This window comes from Polypterus senegalus, chromosome 14, assembly GCF_016835505.1.
Source record: "Polypterus senegalus isolate Bchr_013 chromosome 14, ASM1683550v1, whole genome shotgun sequence".
Taxonomy (NCBI): Eukaryota; Metazoa; Chordata; class Cladistia; order Polypteriformes; family Polypteridae; genus Polypterus; species Polypterus senegalus.
Window position 1 is genome coordinate 71,824,841 of NC_053167.1, and position 16,273 is coordinate 71,841,113.

Genomic DNA, 16,273 nt, shown 5'->3' on the forward strand with positions numbered 1-16,273 from the left:
TTCGTAGTTTTGTGATGTGTTGCATGGATTTTCCTTCTTTATTTTCCATCTGTCGTGCCTAGTTTTTACTTGCAGCGCTGAGGCTGCCTTTAATTCACTATGCAGCCTTTCATTACCGAGAGTATCGCTACGTTGTCTGTATTAAAATGTTTTTTTCATCCATCCATCTATTATCCAACCCGCTATATTCCAACTACAGGGTCACAGGGGTCTGCTGGAGCCAATCCCAGCCAACACGGATTTTTATAATTTCCAACTTTTCATACAATAAAACTATGATATACTTGTGCTTAACCACTAAAATTTTGCTGGATGTAAAAGAATAAATGCCATTCATTTAATGTTAGCAAAAAGAAAAAAAAAAAACAGTATTTGCCAGGTAATATTACCTTCTATGGTAGAATGACTATAATTAAGAACTTTGAAATTTTTGTTCATTTATAGTTGATTTGTAACTTTGTTACTTATGATGCTATATTTGAACTCCTTTTTAATGTGAAGATTTTTTTGTGCACAGATTGTATTGTTAATTACTGCCTGGGAAAGTCAAAAGCCCAAAAAAATACTAAACCTTGTTAATGTTGCCTTTCTACATGCGTCAAGATGAACGGCCTTTTATTTGTATTCATTTCTGAAGTTTTTGTGGTTGAGCCTAGCTGTACATAGTTCCAAGTCTAGCTATGCAAATGGTTATCACTGCAGCTTTAAGCTGCTATTTCAATCACGTATCTTCTAAAGGGCTTGAAAATTATGATCAGCCACAGAGCTGAGAGCAAAACCATACGTTAGTACATGTCTGAGATCAAGATGTCATGACCTATCTGTGATAAGCTTTCATCGGGTTTCCTGTTCTGATTCAGTGGAAGGCTTGTAGGGTTGGTAGTGTTTAGGGTTGTGTTTTTTTTTTGTTTTTTTTAAAGAGCTTTACTCTTTGTCACGTTTACAGTTTAGCCACTTCTTTCTTTAATCGGATGCTCTTTGGTTTTAATGTAATGACTTTTATTCACTTCAGGACTGTTTTGCATTATGCACAATTATGTTATTTCAAAGTATAGTTCTATTGTTCTCCTCAAAAATGTGTCATTATGCCAGTGTGTGGTGGTGGCGGTGGCTACATGACAAACTTGGGCTTGTGCTTTCTATTCCCTTTTTAAGAGCTTGTAGATCTGCTTTTGATGGTGGACTTTAGCCAGGTCAGTCTGCCTTCCATTTAAACGTAAAGGAGGAGACTGGCTTCATTCGAGGTCTGTGCTGTGATGAGCTTAAGCAGCTAATGCAGACATGCAAGTAGAGACTCCCTGAGTGGAGACCACGGGTTTTATTCCATCTATGCAAAATGTTCATTTCAGCATCTTTATTTTGAAAATGTACATTAAACTGCTTTTTTTAATCTGACCCAGCCATGTTCAGTATAATAATCTTAAATGTTTGGATGTCACCTAAAAGAGAAAAAGAAAACCTCAGCTACATTGTGGCACAGCTTTCTATCTGCCAGGGGTGAAAAGAGAATAACGCGACCAGAACCACAAGGGTAACCAATGCCAAAATTCTCTTGCTTTTTCTGATGTGGTTTGTGGTGGTTTCTCTAAATTGCTGTCTTTTCACTGCCTCCCTTTCCCACATGCCTGACTTGATGAGGCAGTCGTTATCAGGTAAGTTTGTCCAAACTCAGCCCTGCCACAGCTGCCATCTGTATGACTTTTTTTTGTTTCTTTTTTTAAATTAATTTTAAATAGCATCTTCCAATCCGCTTGCCCTTATTACACATGTTAAGATGTAGCCATGCTGTGTTTTGCCTGTTTTCATCTTTCCATTGTTTGTAACTTGATTATTGTCTTCTCTTACATTGCATGTTTTAAAAAAGGTGTTTCTTTTTGCAGATTACGTTGTAAAGTAGAACACACATACAGAATCGGCTTCCCCTTGATTTTAATCTGTGAATTGCTAACAGTGGTGTTCTCAAGTTTTGTTACTGTTTCTAATGCCTTGATCGATCTGTGTAATAGCATCTGTTAAACTGAGAAGGTCTACCATTTCATTTATAGAAGTTTAAGGAGCTGTTTTACAGTCCCTTCCTTTTCTGCCCAGAGAGTAATAACACGGAAATCTGAATTTATTTCTGCAGATCCAGTGCTTAAAAGGTCAGAGGGGACTGTCCGACCAACACACTTTTGATGGTATCCATATAGTAAACCACTACTTAAGAGATGATGAATCTTACCACTCTTCAGATGAAGATCTAATGCCACATTCTTCCAGGGTCTCGGTTTGTGATGGTTCTCAACAGTATGAAGGATGCCGCAAAGCCACAAAATTGGTGTTCCATGAAAGAATGGAAGATAGTGACAGCGAAAGTGACAATGAAGATGGCAACCTAGGGCTGTCTTCAGTGTCTGTTGACCAGAAGCAAATTGCCCAGAAAAAGGTTGAGCCATATTCCACTACAGTTTGATGCCTGGGTGCAGTGGCAGCTCCTTGCTCTTCGAATGTACAGTAGAAGTTTGGCCTACCATTATACTCTTTATTTTCTGGAACTCAGAAGATGCTGTGATCAGTTTTGATGGTAGCCATGCTAAATATCTATGGATGACATCCACCAAATTGAAGAAATGCAACCCACCTACATTATGGTCTGCCTTACCTTTGCCAAATGTGTCCATTGTACATATCATATCCATGCAGAAGACTTGATTATAAGTAGCAGAGACAGCGGGTGCTGGCAGTATTACGACACATCCTCTTTGTGCCTAAACGACCTGCACTGGGGTACCCAGGAGCAGCGCGAGAGTATGTGGACCCCAGAGTCCCTGGATGATGAGCAACATCTTGTGCAATATTGTGTTTTATGCTTGACAGGACTCTTTTTATGTGTTTTATTTTTTATTTTGTCTTTTTGATGAAGCGTTGAACTCTCTTATGACAAGGACCTCGAGTTATTTTTCATCTTCAGTTTCAAAAGTAGAAAATAAATAAGCAATTATGGGACAAATTCATAGCTCTATATTATAGCTTTACTGTGAGCCATAGTGGTTCACTATTGAATGTTCACTTCTGAAATTATATTTCTTTCTGTCATCTGAACAGTATCAAGCTATTAATGAACATGCGTTAGTCTTTTAGTATTTATTTGTGCTTGTTAAAAGCAGAAATGGTAATGTTTGTTGCAGTGGTGTATATGTATGTGCATGTGTTTTTTCCCTCTTTTTAGCTAAACTTTATTCTGAAAATATCTTTTATTATTGCAATAACATTATTGCTGCTGTATGTTTGCATCAATTTTGTCAGCCACTAAGAATAAGATTTCATTTTAAAATTTTTATTGAAAACGTTGTGTTAAAAAAGACTCACTGAAGAAAAGCAAAGGAAGTTTAAAAAATGCTTACCAGTAAATAACACTAGCAATGTCATCAACTAAAATAGATAAGTGTATATATGTATATTTATATATACATATATATGACCAACACTGCTGAGTTCTTAACTTGAAATATATGTGTATAATGTGATTATAATAAATTTTTTTCTGTGATTTAATTATTTCAATCAAAGATATCCTCATTTTGAGTACTGTTTTGTTAACTGCAACTTTTCATTATATATAGTGATAAAACATTTAAATAGGCAACCCCAAAATGTTATGAATGTACAAATCAGATGAAGGCTATTGCTGTTATTGTAATATTTCTAGGCAGACACAGGGCCAAGTATTTCAATTTGTTAAATGCAAATATGAGTTAAATATGAATTTGCTAATACTGAAATAACTTCTTCAAAGGATTACTACACCAAAAATTATATTTTTGTCTGTTGTATTACTTTCCTTGTTTTGTTTAGTTGTAAAGGCCAAGGGAAATTGAAAATGGGGATAACAACAAACACAATAGGGCAAACAATATCAGCACATCCATGGGAAATCTGTTTTCTTGTGTCACATAATCCACATGTCGAGTATCCACTTGTTTGCTCACAATGTCCCAAACACATGCGTTTCTGCTCAAACCATCCTTAAATAAACCCCTTTCTGGAAAATCCTCTTGAGTGGCAATGACCTTTTGGGATAAAGACCAGCCCTTCCATTTATTCATTGGTCAGGAACCCTGCCCTGTTACCTCTTTGCTTCATGTCATGTCATCATTGTAAAGGGTGGATTGAGAGGAGTGCAAGTAGACATTAAACAGACGAACAGTGGATATCTGGTGCACGGTGTGCCAGAAGGGCAATTCAGCGGCGCAGCCTTGTGGGTTAAAGACAAGTGAGGGGTTGGTAGAGATATATATAATATATATGTGTGTGGATTATGTGCCTCGAGTGAAGGAACACTGTTTACATTTTTTTCTTGGATGTTTTGATATTGTTTGTTGTGTGTTCAGCATTGGTCCCCATTTAAGCCTGTGGTGCCATAGCTTTGTTGTCTTCATTCTCCATAAAAGCACAAGACTAGAAAGGTTTCTCAGCTATTACTACAAACCCCACTGGATAAGTAACAGTTAAAAGAAATGATCACATTTTGGATGCACTGTTCTATTAATGAACAATGCTAATTGTTCAGTTGTCCTTATTTAATAAATAAACTATTAAATGTCTCTTTAGAGTAGTGCTGCTGAGTCTTGACCTGTAGAGACCTTCGAGTGCCTTACTATTACTTATCTCATGTGTTCTGAACAGTTTTTCTCCTTAAGATGATAATATGGATAATGGTGTAAGTTTTGATCACTTTCAGCCAAGTGTGATGTTAACTTATGTGCAGCTTGCCAAGATGTGGAAGCACAGTAGAGGGTTGCATTTTGCAGAAGAAACCTCATAGATAAATGCAGGAGAAGGCAAAGGTAAACAAAAGTTTTAGAAGTGTGTATTTTTTATCATCTAAGTGAAATATCAGCTAGCAATTATGTCACTTGATTGCATCACTAAGCTTTCTCTCAATTTAGTATCATGCAGATCGTCTAAACTTAGTCAACCTGAAGCACCGCCTTTGTTCAGCAGCTATCAGTCTGTAAGAAATAAAATTGTCACATTACTTCTAATTTCAAATCTCTGCCATTTTAGAAAACAAAGCTTCTGCAGCTCAACGTAATTCAATGACCGAGTAAAACTACGCTGAAAAGCATCTGCTGCAAGATCAGTTTATTTATACTTCCCAGAATTTTGGAGCATTCACCATTTGATTACTAATGCACTGCTAATAATGTTAGTCATACTCTCATGAATATTATATTTTAGTTGTGCTCTGTTATAATACCTCTCTTGATTAATTTCATTGACTTGCACTTCCTAGAGGTTACACTGAATCTGTTAATCTCATTTCAGGTTAGACCAGAATATTACACTTCTTTAGCGTCAAATTTATTTTACAGAAATGCACACTAAATAAAGCCTAAAGCTGTCTGTGTGTGCACGCACATTTGTTTCTTTTAAATAAGAAGCGTGGCACATTCTTCCTTTCTGCCCAGCATTTTTACTGCTGTTTCTCATGTGTAGGTCTGGCAGTGAGCAGCTTCAAGCACAAGGTATGGCTGTAGTGTGCTGCGACAAAGGCCTCGAGTCCCCGTGTTGAACGTGCTGCAGGTACGTCTCTTGAGCCCTCAGCCTTTCAAGCCCCATGATGACAATTTGACTCTTGGCATGTGGCACCTCCTTTTTTTACTTGTTCAAGATACAGACATTCTTTCTATTCCCAGTCAAGCTTAATTCCTGGCACTCCGAGTTTGGTTCTTTCCAGTTCCAAAAGAATATAAACATACATGCAGTAAAGTATCTCAAATGTCATAAGGGATTCTGGTGCCTGTGTGTGTGTGTGTGTGTATGCGCGCGTGTGCCTGGGTGGGCGTGTGCAAGTGCAAGTCTCAGGACACTAATGTACCCCTCCTTGCCTAACAAGCTGGGTTGTGTTCGTCTCCCATTGGTTTTGGTCCTGCACTTCTCCCCATAGCGTTCAAAAACAGTTGACCAACTTTAACTGCTATAGAAATTGTTTCATTTAATTGGGATTTTTTGAAGCCTGCTTCATTGCGCAAAAATTCTGCACAAGTAGTTTTTGAGATACACAGTTTATTTAAATAAGCATATGCACAATTACACACTGGAAAAAAAAATGTATATGTGAGCACATGCTGGATGATGAAGAGAGCACACACACACACACACACACATCTAGATGTGTTAACGTTGCTGTGCACGAGGCATTAAGCCACCTCTTACCAGTCTGTCTGACCCAAATTTCAGATGTCGATGTTGTTCACTTTATTTAACGTTTATTTGCCTCTACGTTTACCTGTGTATGTGTACCTGCGTGTTTGTAGTTCAGTGCACTTTATGAGAAGTATGTTATTGTCTGAAGGAGCGCATAGAGACATAAAGCAGATAACCAAATGACGCAGCACTTGTTTCAGATAAACCTGCTTGGCCCTGAACATCAGTGCCACTTACGATGCTTGTTGCCGTTGTGCTGTGTTAAACTCTGGATACGGCCATTGTGTAGTAATGTGGTGCCCCAGTGTGACACAGGGGAAAAAAAACACAAATTACGTTAGCAAGAATACGGTGATATTGTCAGCTAAACAATCTGAAACTGTAGGCCAGCGTGAGAAGAGCATCCTGACCCTCAAATTACAGGGTTAAGTCATTTGTGTGACCTGCTAATGTCTTCTGATGTCTGGTAGTTGGTGACAAAGGCTGACAATATTTGTATATGTAACAGAGAAATGGAAAATCAGTTGATTGTACCTCCATGTTGATATGGTAAGCTGGTATAATTCGTATCAGCACTACCTGCCATTCTAGATAGTTTGTATACACACACTTGATTATATCGCTTTGTAATAAACATCCAGCTCAACAAAAGGATGTGTTCTGCTCATTTCATTAATAACAGAAATTTCAAGTACTTTTGCAAAGCAAATTAAAATGGAATTAGTTAAATTTTACATTGATTTTTACTGTTTGTTGTGGAGTTGTGCCCAGCCACTGGCACATCGTGTCCAGCCTCTGAGGTACAGTGACAGTCGGTGGAATTGGAAAACCAAAACTGAGAACTTTCCTAGAAAACCTTTGAGTAAAGCCTTTTGCACTGCACTTCAGCGCTTGTGTTATTACATATCGCATGTTCAGTATGCTTGACTTGGATTAAGCACAAGTGTTAACCTTGTTATTTTAGTGTTTACGGTTTGATTAAAGTTTCACTTTTTGGAGATCTGAAGGGCACAGGAAATCTACATAATTTCTGAATTAGCATTAGATGCACACATTTGAGGTTTTCACAAGAAATGTAATGATTTACTTCATGAGGTAGAAGTACTTAAGAAATGAGATATTTGAATTATTATAACATGCGCTTCTATTTAAATATTAGAGGTTGAGATAGAAATGTGTCATTTTTCACCCTATAACCCAGATATCCATAGAAGGCGAGATCTTTAGTAAATCCTCAAAAACAACATACAGTATTCATAATCACTAACCTGACTGCTAAAGAGTCTCAGATCAAAGATATTCTCATATTCATCATCAGCAACCTCAAAATAGCATAAAACGACTCCTGCATTACTGGGCCCCGTGTTTTTTTTGGTGATAAGGACCCCTCTTCCATTTTGGGGTGAAACGCTGGGGTTAGTTGATCGGCATGCACGGCTTCAACTGAAGACACCTACTGGTTTACTCTGTCATAAAGATGTCCTTTCCTACACAAAATGTGGTCCAGAAGTGGCCTTAAAATGAGGGTTGCTGAGGTCTGGAGGCCAAAAATACAGGGAAAGCCAATAAAGCCTGATGTCTTGTACAACAGAACATCGAGACGAGTTGGGACAGTATGTCCTGTGTGGAGGTTTTCTTGTACTGGTGAGTCAGGAGGCACCAAACAAATAAATCCAAACTTAAGTGATTTGAAGGCATTTGTAAGTAATTCTAATTGAACACAATAATGAGTGCCGCTCTTCAAGGTGTTTAATGTAATAATTGGTGGAGGACGGCAGGTAAGGCCATCTTATTGGTAGGATAAACAGTCAGAAAAGTAAACTGCAAATGGCTAGAATCACCTCATCTTGTTTTTGCATGTTATGTTACATCATTCAGAAGTTTTAGTCTCTAGTAAAGTAAGCCCTGTATTTGTATTTTCCCAGTTGGTAGCTACTGATTGGAGATCCCAGATGCCAAATGTTATGCCAGGTCACTTAGTAAGAAGCCAAACTCCCAGACCATGGATGCTTCTCACCAGAGAAGGAGCAGTAAAGCCATTTCTAGGAGAAATTGTGAATGTTATGAGAGAATGGAGTGCAAGCACAGTGAAAGCCACAGCAGTGTTGACTTCTGGGTATCGCTTTAGTATCTATTTAGTCATGGCATTCCCATAATGCACCATGTTGTTTGTGCGCCTAGCCAAAATCCCCAGAGTCAGCTGTTTGTCATCATATCTTATCAGACACACATATCGCAGATATTCGGAGCTTCATTAAAAGCAGAGGTGAAAGATCCAAGCCATGATAACTGGTGGCACAATTTAATTACTTTCAATTTCTCTGAACTTACTAACATGATAAAGCAAAGAAAAGGGTGAAGTGAGAGAGTGTGGACGTTATTGTGATAAAGCATAAACTCTTCACATAATGGAAGCATCAAGGGCTGCCCAGATCAGGTGCTCCTCAGACTTTGGCAGCGTATTACTCTAGGGGTTTTGGTCCTGCTCATTCTCCGTACCTTAAGACTCCCACAACATTATGGCTGGCCATACAGTACATGCAGGACATCTGAGATGCAATCTGGGTATTCACTCCACTGATATGCCACTTGCTCCAACTGTTAGAACTTCCATTATTTTCCACCTATTGAGACTGCTGGGAATTCTCAGACACACACACATGCTGCATTTGGTTGAGCCGGCTCATTTTATTTTCAGAGGCCTGTAGGAAGCTTCAGTTTTACATGTGATGTTGACGGACTACTCAAAACAGAACAACTTAGGAACACACGGCAAGGAGAAACCTGCAAGAAAGAACCACATCATAAGCGAGATCCCTTTTGTGTGCATTCGTGATTTTATTATTAGTTCTAGGTTTCCAAATGTGGCTACTTAAGGTGATCTGTCAGACGTTAACAGCAGGACTGTACTGTAAATGTGATTATGGTGACATGTTTGTTAAAGATGCATTGTTTGAAAGCTAAAACCGAAAATATTTTGAAAGTGTAGATTTGAAGTAATAATAACAAGGATCACCACTTCTGCTGTTTCTTCACCTTCGTTGTCAGCAGTTTCTACAGGTGAAGGTTGTACCACTTTGCCTCTCTACACCTGCAATCTGTACAAAGAGATTCAGAGACGGCAAACGTTACGGGTATCCTTTCCACTCTTGAAAAAAAAAGAATCAGTTTTCTGTGAAAAAAGTTAAGTGGCAAAAGTAATTACTGTCCTCCGTTCTTTATTCCGTTTTCTTTGCTTTTGATTTAGGACTTTACATATTTTGAAAGAAAACCAAAGTGCGAATGGCATGAGCAGCATTACTGGAACCCCTACCTTCATATTCCAGCAATCCAGCACACTCTGTAGCTCCGAATGAGGTTTCTACACCTCTCGGCTGGCCATTAGGCCCACCCTTCTTGAGCAAACAGTGTCATTTTTCTTAAGTTTGATGGATTCCTCCTCCAAAGCATGAGTTTCAGATCTTTCCATTAGATTCAGATCGGGACTCGGGGGCAGAGCACTGCAGAACATTCCAGTGGTTTCTTTTCAGACATTCTTGGGTGTTCTACGATGTACAGGTATGTTTCATTATCCCACTGGGACACCTGTGACTGAGTCAGAGCTTTCTGATGTTGGGCTCCAGAATGCCTCGACAATCTTCTGATTTTATGTCCTGCACAGAGGAGAGGAGGCACAGTGGTCCCATAACATTAATAAGCTTCCTCCATGTTTCACTGCAGTGATGGTGCGTTTTTTGTTGTTTTGTAAGCATCAGTCTGTCTTCTGTCAACACAGAGCTTCTGCGTCTTACCAAAAAGCTCAACGTTTCAGGGGACATTCTCCCAGCAAGACTGTGGCTCGTCGACATACATTTTAGCAAACTCTAGTCAAGCTTCTTTGTGTTGGTCTTTCAGATGTGGTGTCCTCCTGGGCCGCCTTCCCTGGAGCCCACTTTCTTTTCAGATTTCCTTGATTCTTGGTTAGGGACCTAATCAAGGACTTTGTTAAATGGTGCGACTGAAACCACTTACACCTGAACACCAGCAAAACCAAGGAGCTTGTGGTGGATTTTAGGAGGTCCAGGACCCTCATAGACCCCGTGATCATCAGAGGTGACTGTGTGCAGAGGGTACAGACCTATAAATACCTGGGAGTGCAGGTGGATGATAAATTAGACTGGACCGCCAATACTGATGTTCTGTGCAGGAGAGGACAGAGCTGACTATTCTTTCTTAGAAAGCTGGCGTCCAACATCTGCAATAACATGCTGCAGATGTTCTATCAGATGGTTGTGGCGAGCGCCCTCTTCTACACAGTGGTGTGCTGGGGAGGCAGCATAAAGAAGAGGGACACCTCAAGCCTGGACAAACTGGAGAGGAAGGCAGGCTCTATTGTAGGCACGAAGCTGGACAGTTTGACATCCGTGGCAGAGCGACGGGCACTGAGCAGGCTCCTGTCAATCATGGAGAATCCACTGCATCCACTGAACAGTATCATCTCCAGACAGAGGAGCAGCTTCAGCGACAGACTGAGGAGATCGTTCTTCCCCCACACTATGCAACTCTGCAGTTCCACCCCAGGAGGGGGTAAACATTAACATTATACAAGTTACTGTCTGTTATACCTGCATTGTTATCACTCTTTAATTTAATATTGTTCTTTATCAGTATGCTGCTGCTGGAGTATGTGAATTTTCCCTTGGGATTAATAAAGTATCTCTCTCTCTCTCTCAACCGTTTGGACCGTCCTTCATTTCATTCTGAGAGGTTGCCTACATTCTCTTTACATTCTTTATACTTCTTGATAATCTTAGCTGCCCTGGTCACAGGAACATGAAGCTCTGTGGAGATGGCCTTGTAGCCATTCCTTGGCCATGTTTCCTCATTGTCTGCTTTTCTTTCTCTTGTCCGTGTTCAGTGGGATGCACACAATGACACAACACAGCTGAGTGAGGACTTTACTTCATTGAAACAGAGACTGAAGACCTCTGTGATCGTAATTTGAGCAATTGCAGGTAGTCTACTTGAGATGTCACTACAATCTAATTGTAATAAAAGTCATAAATCAAAAGCAAAGTGTCTTCTCTATTGATTAAAGAATTTCTAGACCTGAAAACACCTCATTTTTTTTATGCCTTTTCTGGGCCGTATTTTTATTCAGGAAATGATGGCCTTTTGATGGAGTTAACCAATGGGTGTCATCAACAAAAAAGAGCAGAAGGACTTGAGGGTGTGCATGCCAGTTGCCCGTCCCCAGAGTTTTAATGGGATTTGAGAGGTCTTAGTTACTCCTTTTCACAAAACTTTGAAAATAAAGGGATTGGTAAAATAATGGCATTTGGAGAGTTGTCGATCACGAAAATAACATTTTTGATATTTGATTCTTTACCGGTGGCCCTAGCCCTTGAACAGCCACTCCGAGAAGGTTAAAAATGGCAAATTTTAAACAGCAGCATGTGGGGTGGCGTGTTAGACTATTTCAAGGTTAGTGATTATAAATATGATGTTATTTTTAATCCTTTAATACAGGGGTGCCCAATACGTCAGTCACCTTCGACCAGTAGATTGCGTTGCATTCAAAAAGTTTTTTTTTTTAAACTTTAGTCTATCATATATCCTCCCTATGGCATTTGCCACTTGATTGACATACAGGGCGGCCAGTCTGAGATCTCTTCTCTTCTAACACACTGGTCATCCCGCACGCACGGTTAAACGCGTGAGCTACTGCAAAACTCCGGCTGTGATCTAGTTAGCCTTCTAATTTATATCGACTAAAAAAGGGATTTAACAAAAAAAAATTGTTTTTTATGGGCTGGAAGTGGAATTGGAAGAGGATATTTTCTCTCACAATGTCACAATTGAAGTGCGTTTGTCTGATCTGTCAAGCTATCATTGCTATTCCAAAGAAGGAAAACGTGGAAAGGCACTTTCAAACTGTTCATAAAAACTATGAAACTGACTTCCATCCAAAAAGGATCTGAGAAAGAGAACAGAGAGGGAACTAAAATCGCAGTTAATCGAACAGCCGTCATTTTTAACTCAGCTGAATTCAAAAGCAAAGGCAGACACACCGAAGCATCATTCCAGGTGAGTCGCTCGATCATTAAGCATAAGAAGTCCTTCCGAGATGGAGAGATGATAAAAGAGGCCGTAGTTGAGGCAGATGGCTAGGGAGAAATTCCTGCTGAGATTTCAAGACCCCTGCCCAGAGAAAAAGGAGTTTCTCCTTGTCATTAAACATGCAGAATACAAGAAACTTAACGATCAATGGCCACTAGACTTGGCATTTTTTTCCTCGATCTGACCAACATGTTGAATGAGCTTAATTTACAGCTGCAAGGAAAAGAGAAAACTATGGTCAACTTGATTAGCTCAATAATGCAACATCTGTCCTCAAAGCTGCAGCGCCTTGATTTGGGGAACATCCAAAACCTCATGTCAGAGCTGGAGACGCAATAGAAGGCATGTGTGCAACTTGACAGCATACGCTAAACAGAGCAGATTGAAAATGGCTGTCAGAGTTTATCTAATGGAAAAAAAGTAACGAGTCGAGTGTTGCCCAATGCAGCGGAGTAAGAGTAGCGTTTCTTCTTCACAAATGTACTCCAGTAAAAGTAAGAAGTATGGTGCAGTAAACTACTCTTAGAAGTACAATTTTTTTAAAAAGTTACTCAAGTAAATGTAACTGAGTAAATGTAGCTCGTTACTACCCACCTCTGATACTCCGTATATCTCATTTTTAATGTAGGTAGATCATTTCAACCTCGTCATTTTTTAAAATAGCTCGCAAACCGCAAGAGTGTGGGCACCCCTCGCCAGCACTTCCGCCACACCAGGAAGTGCTGCCAGAAGTTCATCGAAGAGCACTTTTATAAAAGAGACTGCCTCCCTTGAGTGAGAGAGCCGGAGTTGGGAGGAAGAAGGCAATGCTCGGGAGGAGAGGTAGAAAGGCGGCAGAAGCAGTCCGCAGAGTAGAAGAGAAAGGCACTGTGTTGTGTGCGGACTTTTATTGTAAATAAATGTGTGTGTTCGGGACTTCCTGTGTCTGCCAGCTTGTGTCTGAGGCTACCTTCCACAACATTTAAACTGAAACACATATTTTAATACTTAAAATAATTAACGCAGGTTATTCTTGTTTTATTATGTACTGCTACCTCATGAAGCAAATCGTTCCATTTCTAATAAATCCCCTGAATTAGGGCGGCTTATGGTCGTGGTACTTCAGGCCTTTTTTGTTTTTCCATGTTTTCACTTTTGGGAATTTCTTTCTCAGGATGGAAACCAAATTGTTTCCTCCTATAGTTTACCTGAGATTTGCGAATTCCAAACGCTGTCCTGTCCACCCACCTGCCTGCCATGGCCACTGTTAGAAGAGCAAGTTGGCATCTGCCACTGGTCAGACAATTGACGACTTGGCAGCAACCCCTGGGCTCCACATCCACCGCTGTCCACTCCCAGTCCTCAGCTCACAGGCCGGTCGTGGTGTGTGTGTGTTTTTTGTTTTTTTTTGTTTTTTTTGCTTATATGTCGTCCCTCACTTGCGTTTTTTTGGAATTTTGGTGTATTTTTTTGACTTTGATGTTCTGTAATTTGAGATAAAGAGAATCAAAGAGAACAGGTAAGTCTGGACACGTATTCTATTTAATTTCTTTGATTACCAAAGTCATCTGGTATCTTGTTGCCCCGTCTGTTTATCTTATTTGCTGCTCAAGGAGGGGCTTCAGTGCAGATTTTCACGCACCGTCTTTGGGTTAGCGGGGGGTATATGTTTGTACTTGCAGGGCTGCTTTTGCTTTATTGAACTATGTTTGTTTTTTTGTTTTTTTTTTTCTTACTAAATAAAATTTTCCAAAAATTCTCATTTGGGTGTTGGTTGAATTTTGTAGCATGGTCTTCTCATTTCAGGTTCTGCCACTGTATTTGCGTGAAGGTCAGGTTAGACATTGACGTCATTGTTCAACCTTTCACTCCATGATCTTCTTGCACGTCAGCTGACAGACAGCCTCCCTTTGTTCACTACAATTCTCTCAAGTTTTGATCTGTTATGGCAGTTTTTCTGGGCCTGGAGGCAGCAAGACGAGACACGGAGCCAGGACACCATGATGGCAGTGCTGGAGACCTGACCTGGACCTGTTACTGAGGAATGTAGTCTTTCATTTTTATTTGGCCAAGATGTCTGTTTCATCCTTTTACAAAACGCACCTGAAATAACTTTTGAGGATGATGCAGACATTTTTTTGGACTATTTGACTATTCACCGGGCCGGAGGTGTTGTCTTCTGTCATGAACCCTAATATGACTTCTTCCTAGGCTGATAGGGTGAGTTAGTTTAGCAGATGAGTGGGTGAGTGGTCTGTCGATGCCAGCTGGTTTATCCGGGTCTCTTCAGGACTTTTTGATGCTTCAGCGTGTGCCCCTGTGGTGCAGTGGTTTGCATGTTCTCCCTGTGCCCTATGGATTCACTGGTTTTCCCTCCCATGGTCCCAAAGATGTGTGTGTTGGGTGAATTGACAGGCGTAACTCGGCTCTGTACACGTAAGTGAATTTGAGTCTGGGTGTCCTGTCAACGGTTGACCTTTGCTTTGCATGCATTGCTGCTTTAATAGATACTGGCGGCCTTTGGCGCTGAACTGGGCAAAGATATTAGAAAATAAAGAAGTAAATGGATGGGTTATAGTGTATGCTTCACTCTTAAATTTACTGTGGGGACGTGCCAGCTCCTGATGACTCAGTGCTGTATAAAGTGTAAAGTTCTACATTGCCACTGATTCTTGTTTCTTGGGGTCCCAGAACTTTAGGAATCTCCAACAGTAAGTTTTTGTTTTTTGGTTTTTTTTTTTTTGGCTGCTATCAGGAATATCCTTTTTGGGGGGGCAGCTCTCGAAACCTGTGAGGCAACAATAACAAGCCAGGCGTACAATACGTGTGCGACAGGCTTGTCATCCATTGGCTCAATTATTACTTGGAGAGCCAGCTCGGAATTCCCTTTAAATATGACTGATCGTCATCTAAAGTGTCCAGCACTGTTTGAGTCCCCCGTTACCTAAGTGTAGGCTTGAGCTCCATTCTCTTTGTGCTGTTTCTGACTACTGGGAGTTGAGCACGGAGGGTCCCATTGTGACCCAGTGGTCTGCATGGCTCTCTACTGGACTCTCGGAGGTCGTCCATCCAGCAGGACACTTGAATCCAAGCAGAGAACGACTCGTGTCAAGCCACCTAATCCTGTGCTTCTATTTCATTTCTGCATCTGCTACTCTGTTAAATCTTTAAAATGACAATGTCGTAGCAAAAATAGCATTAACCATTGCATAGCTTCCTGGTCTCGTTTTATCTTTTTGAGGTGTTAAAAAAAAAAATGTTGCCATTTAACAACAAAAAAAAAAACCTTTTCGACATTCATATTTTCTATATTCTACAGGTTTGAACTGTAATTCAGCCTTAATTGTTGATTAATTATTAACTTTAAATGCCTTAATTGATGACTTGAACTTCAGCTGTCATTAAGTGACCCTGTGTCCAGCTTCCTTTGCTGCTTCGGTGTTTTTTGGATTTTTGGGAGCTGCAAGGCCTTTGCCTTTATGAATCCCCAGTGATGCAGCTTTGTGACCAAAGAGATGGAAATATCATATGACTTAGGCCCACCGCTGCTGCCCCTCTAAGCCACCCTGCTCAAGTCACTTTGGCATGAATGCTTGTGTTGTCCTTTACTGTAGATTTAAAGAAGGCAAACAAAAGGTGGTATGCAGTATGAAAGTCGGTATATTACATGATTAACAAAGCAACTTCCTGTTGTCTATATGCGTATGTGTGAAAAGCCTCCATGGTTGCATCAGGCTTTTAAATTAAAGCTGAGGAAGCTGATGTTTTTGGGTGTATCGCCTAGTATCACAGTAGAAGGAAGGCAGACTGCGCTCTTTGCTGTTCAGTTCATAAGAACAGGCTGCCTAAACAATTGTGTATTCTCTAAAAAATAATTAAGCATATGTATGCAGACTTTTTAAAGGGCCACCAAGATAATGTTAGCTGGGCATCAACCTGCTTAAAGCTCACGGCGATGGCTAATGCCATTGTCTGTCTGTCTGTGTGTGTGTATATATACACTCAC

At 40.2% G+C, this 16,273-nt stretch overlaps 1 protein-coding gene across 5 annotated transcripts in view; it reads left to right on the forward strand.

Annotated features, from left to right (window-relative positions):
- The window catches only part of evi5a (ecotropic viral integration site 5a), a 227,267-nt gene extending 223,733 nt beyond the window's left edge, over positions 1 to 3,534 (forward strand). For 4 of the 5 annotated variants that reach the window (XM_039734774.1, XM_039734777.1, XM_039734775.1 and 1 more), the window contains one exon: positions 2,126 to 3,534. In XM_039734774.1, the coding sequence (XP_039590708.1) occupies positions 2,126 to 2,452 (327 nt within the window). In that variant the 3' untranslated portion in view covers positions 2,453 to 3,534. Of the gene's footprint in view, positions 1 to 1,642; positions 1,653 to 2,125 lie in introns of all 5 variants that reach the window. The other variant, XM_039734778.1, reaches the window with a different exon arrangement.
- Positions 3,535 to 16,273: the final 12,739 nt, after the last annotated feature.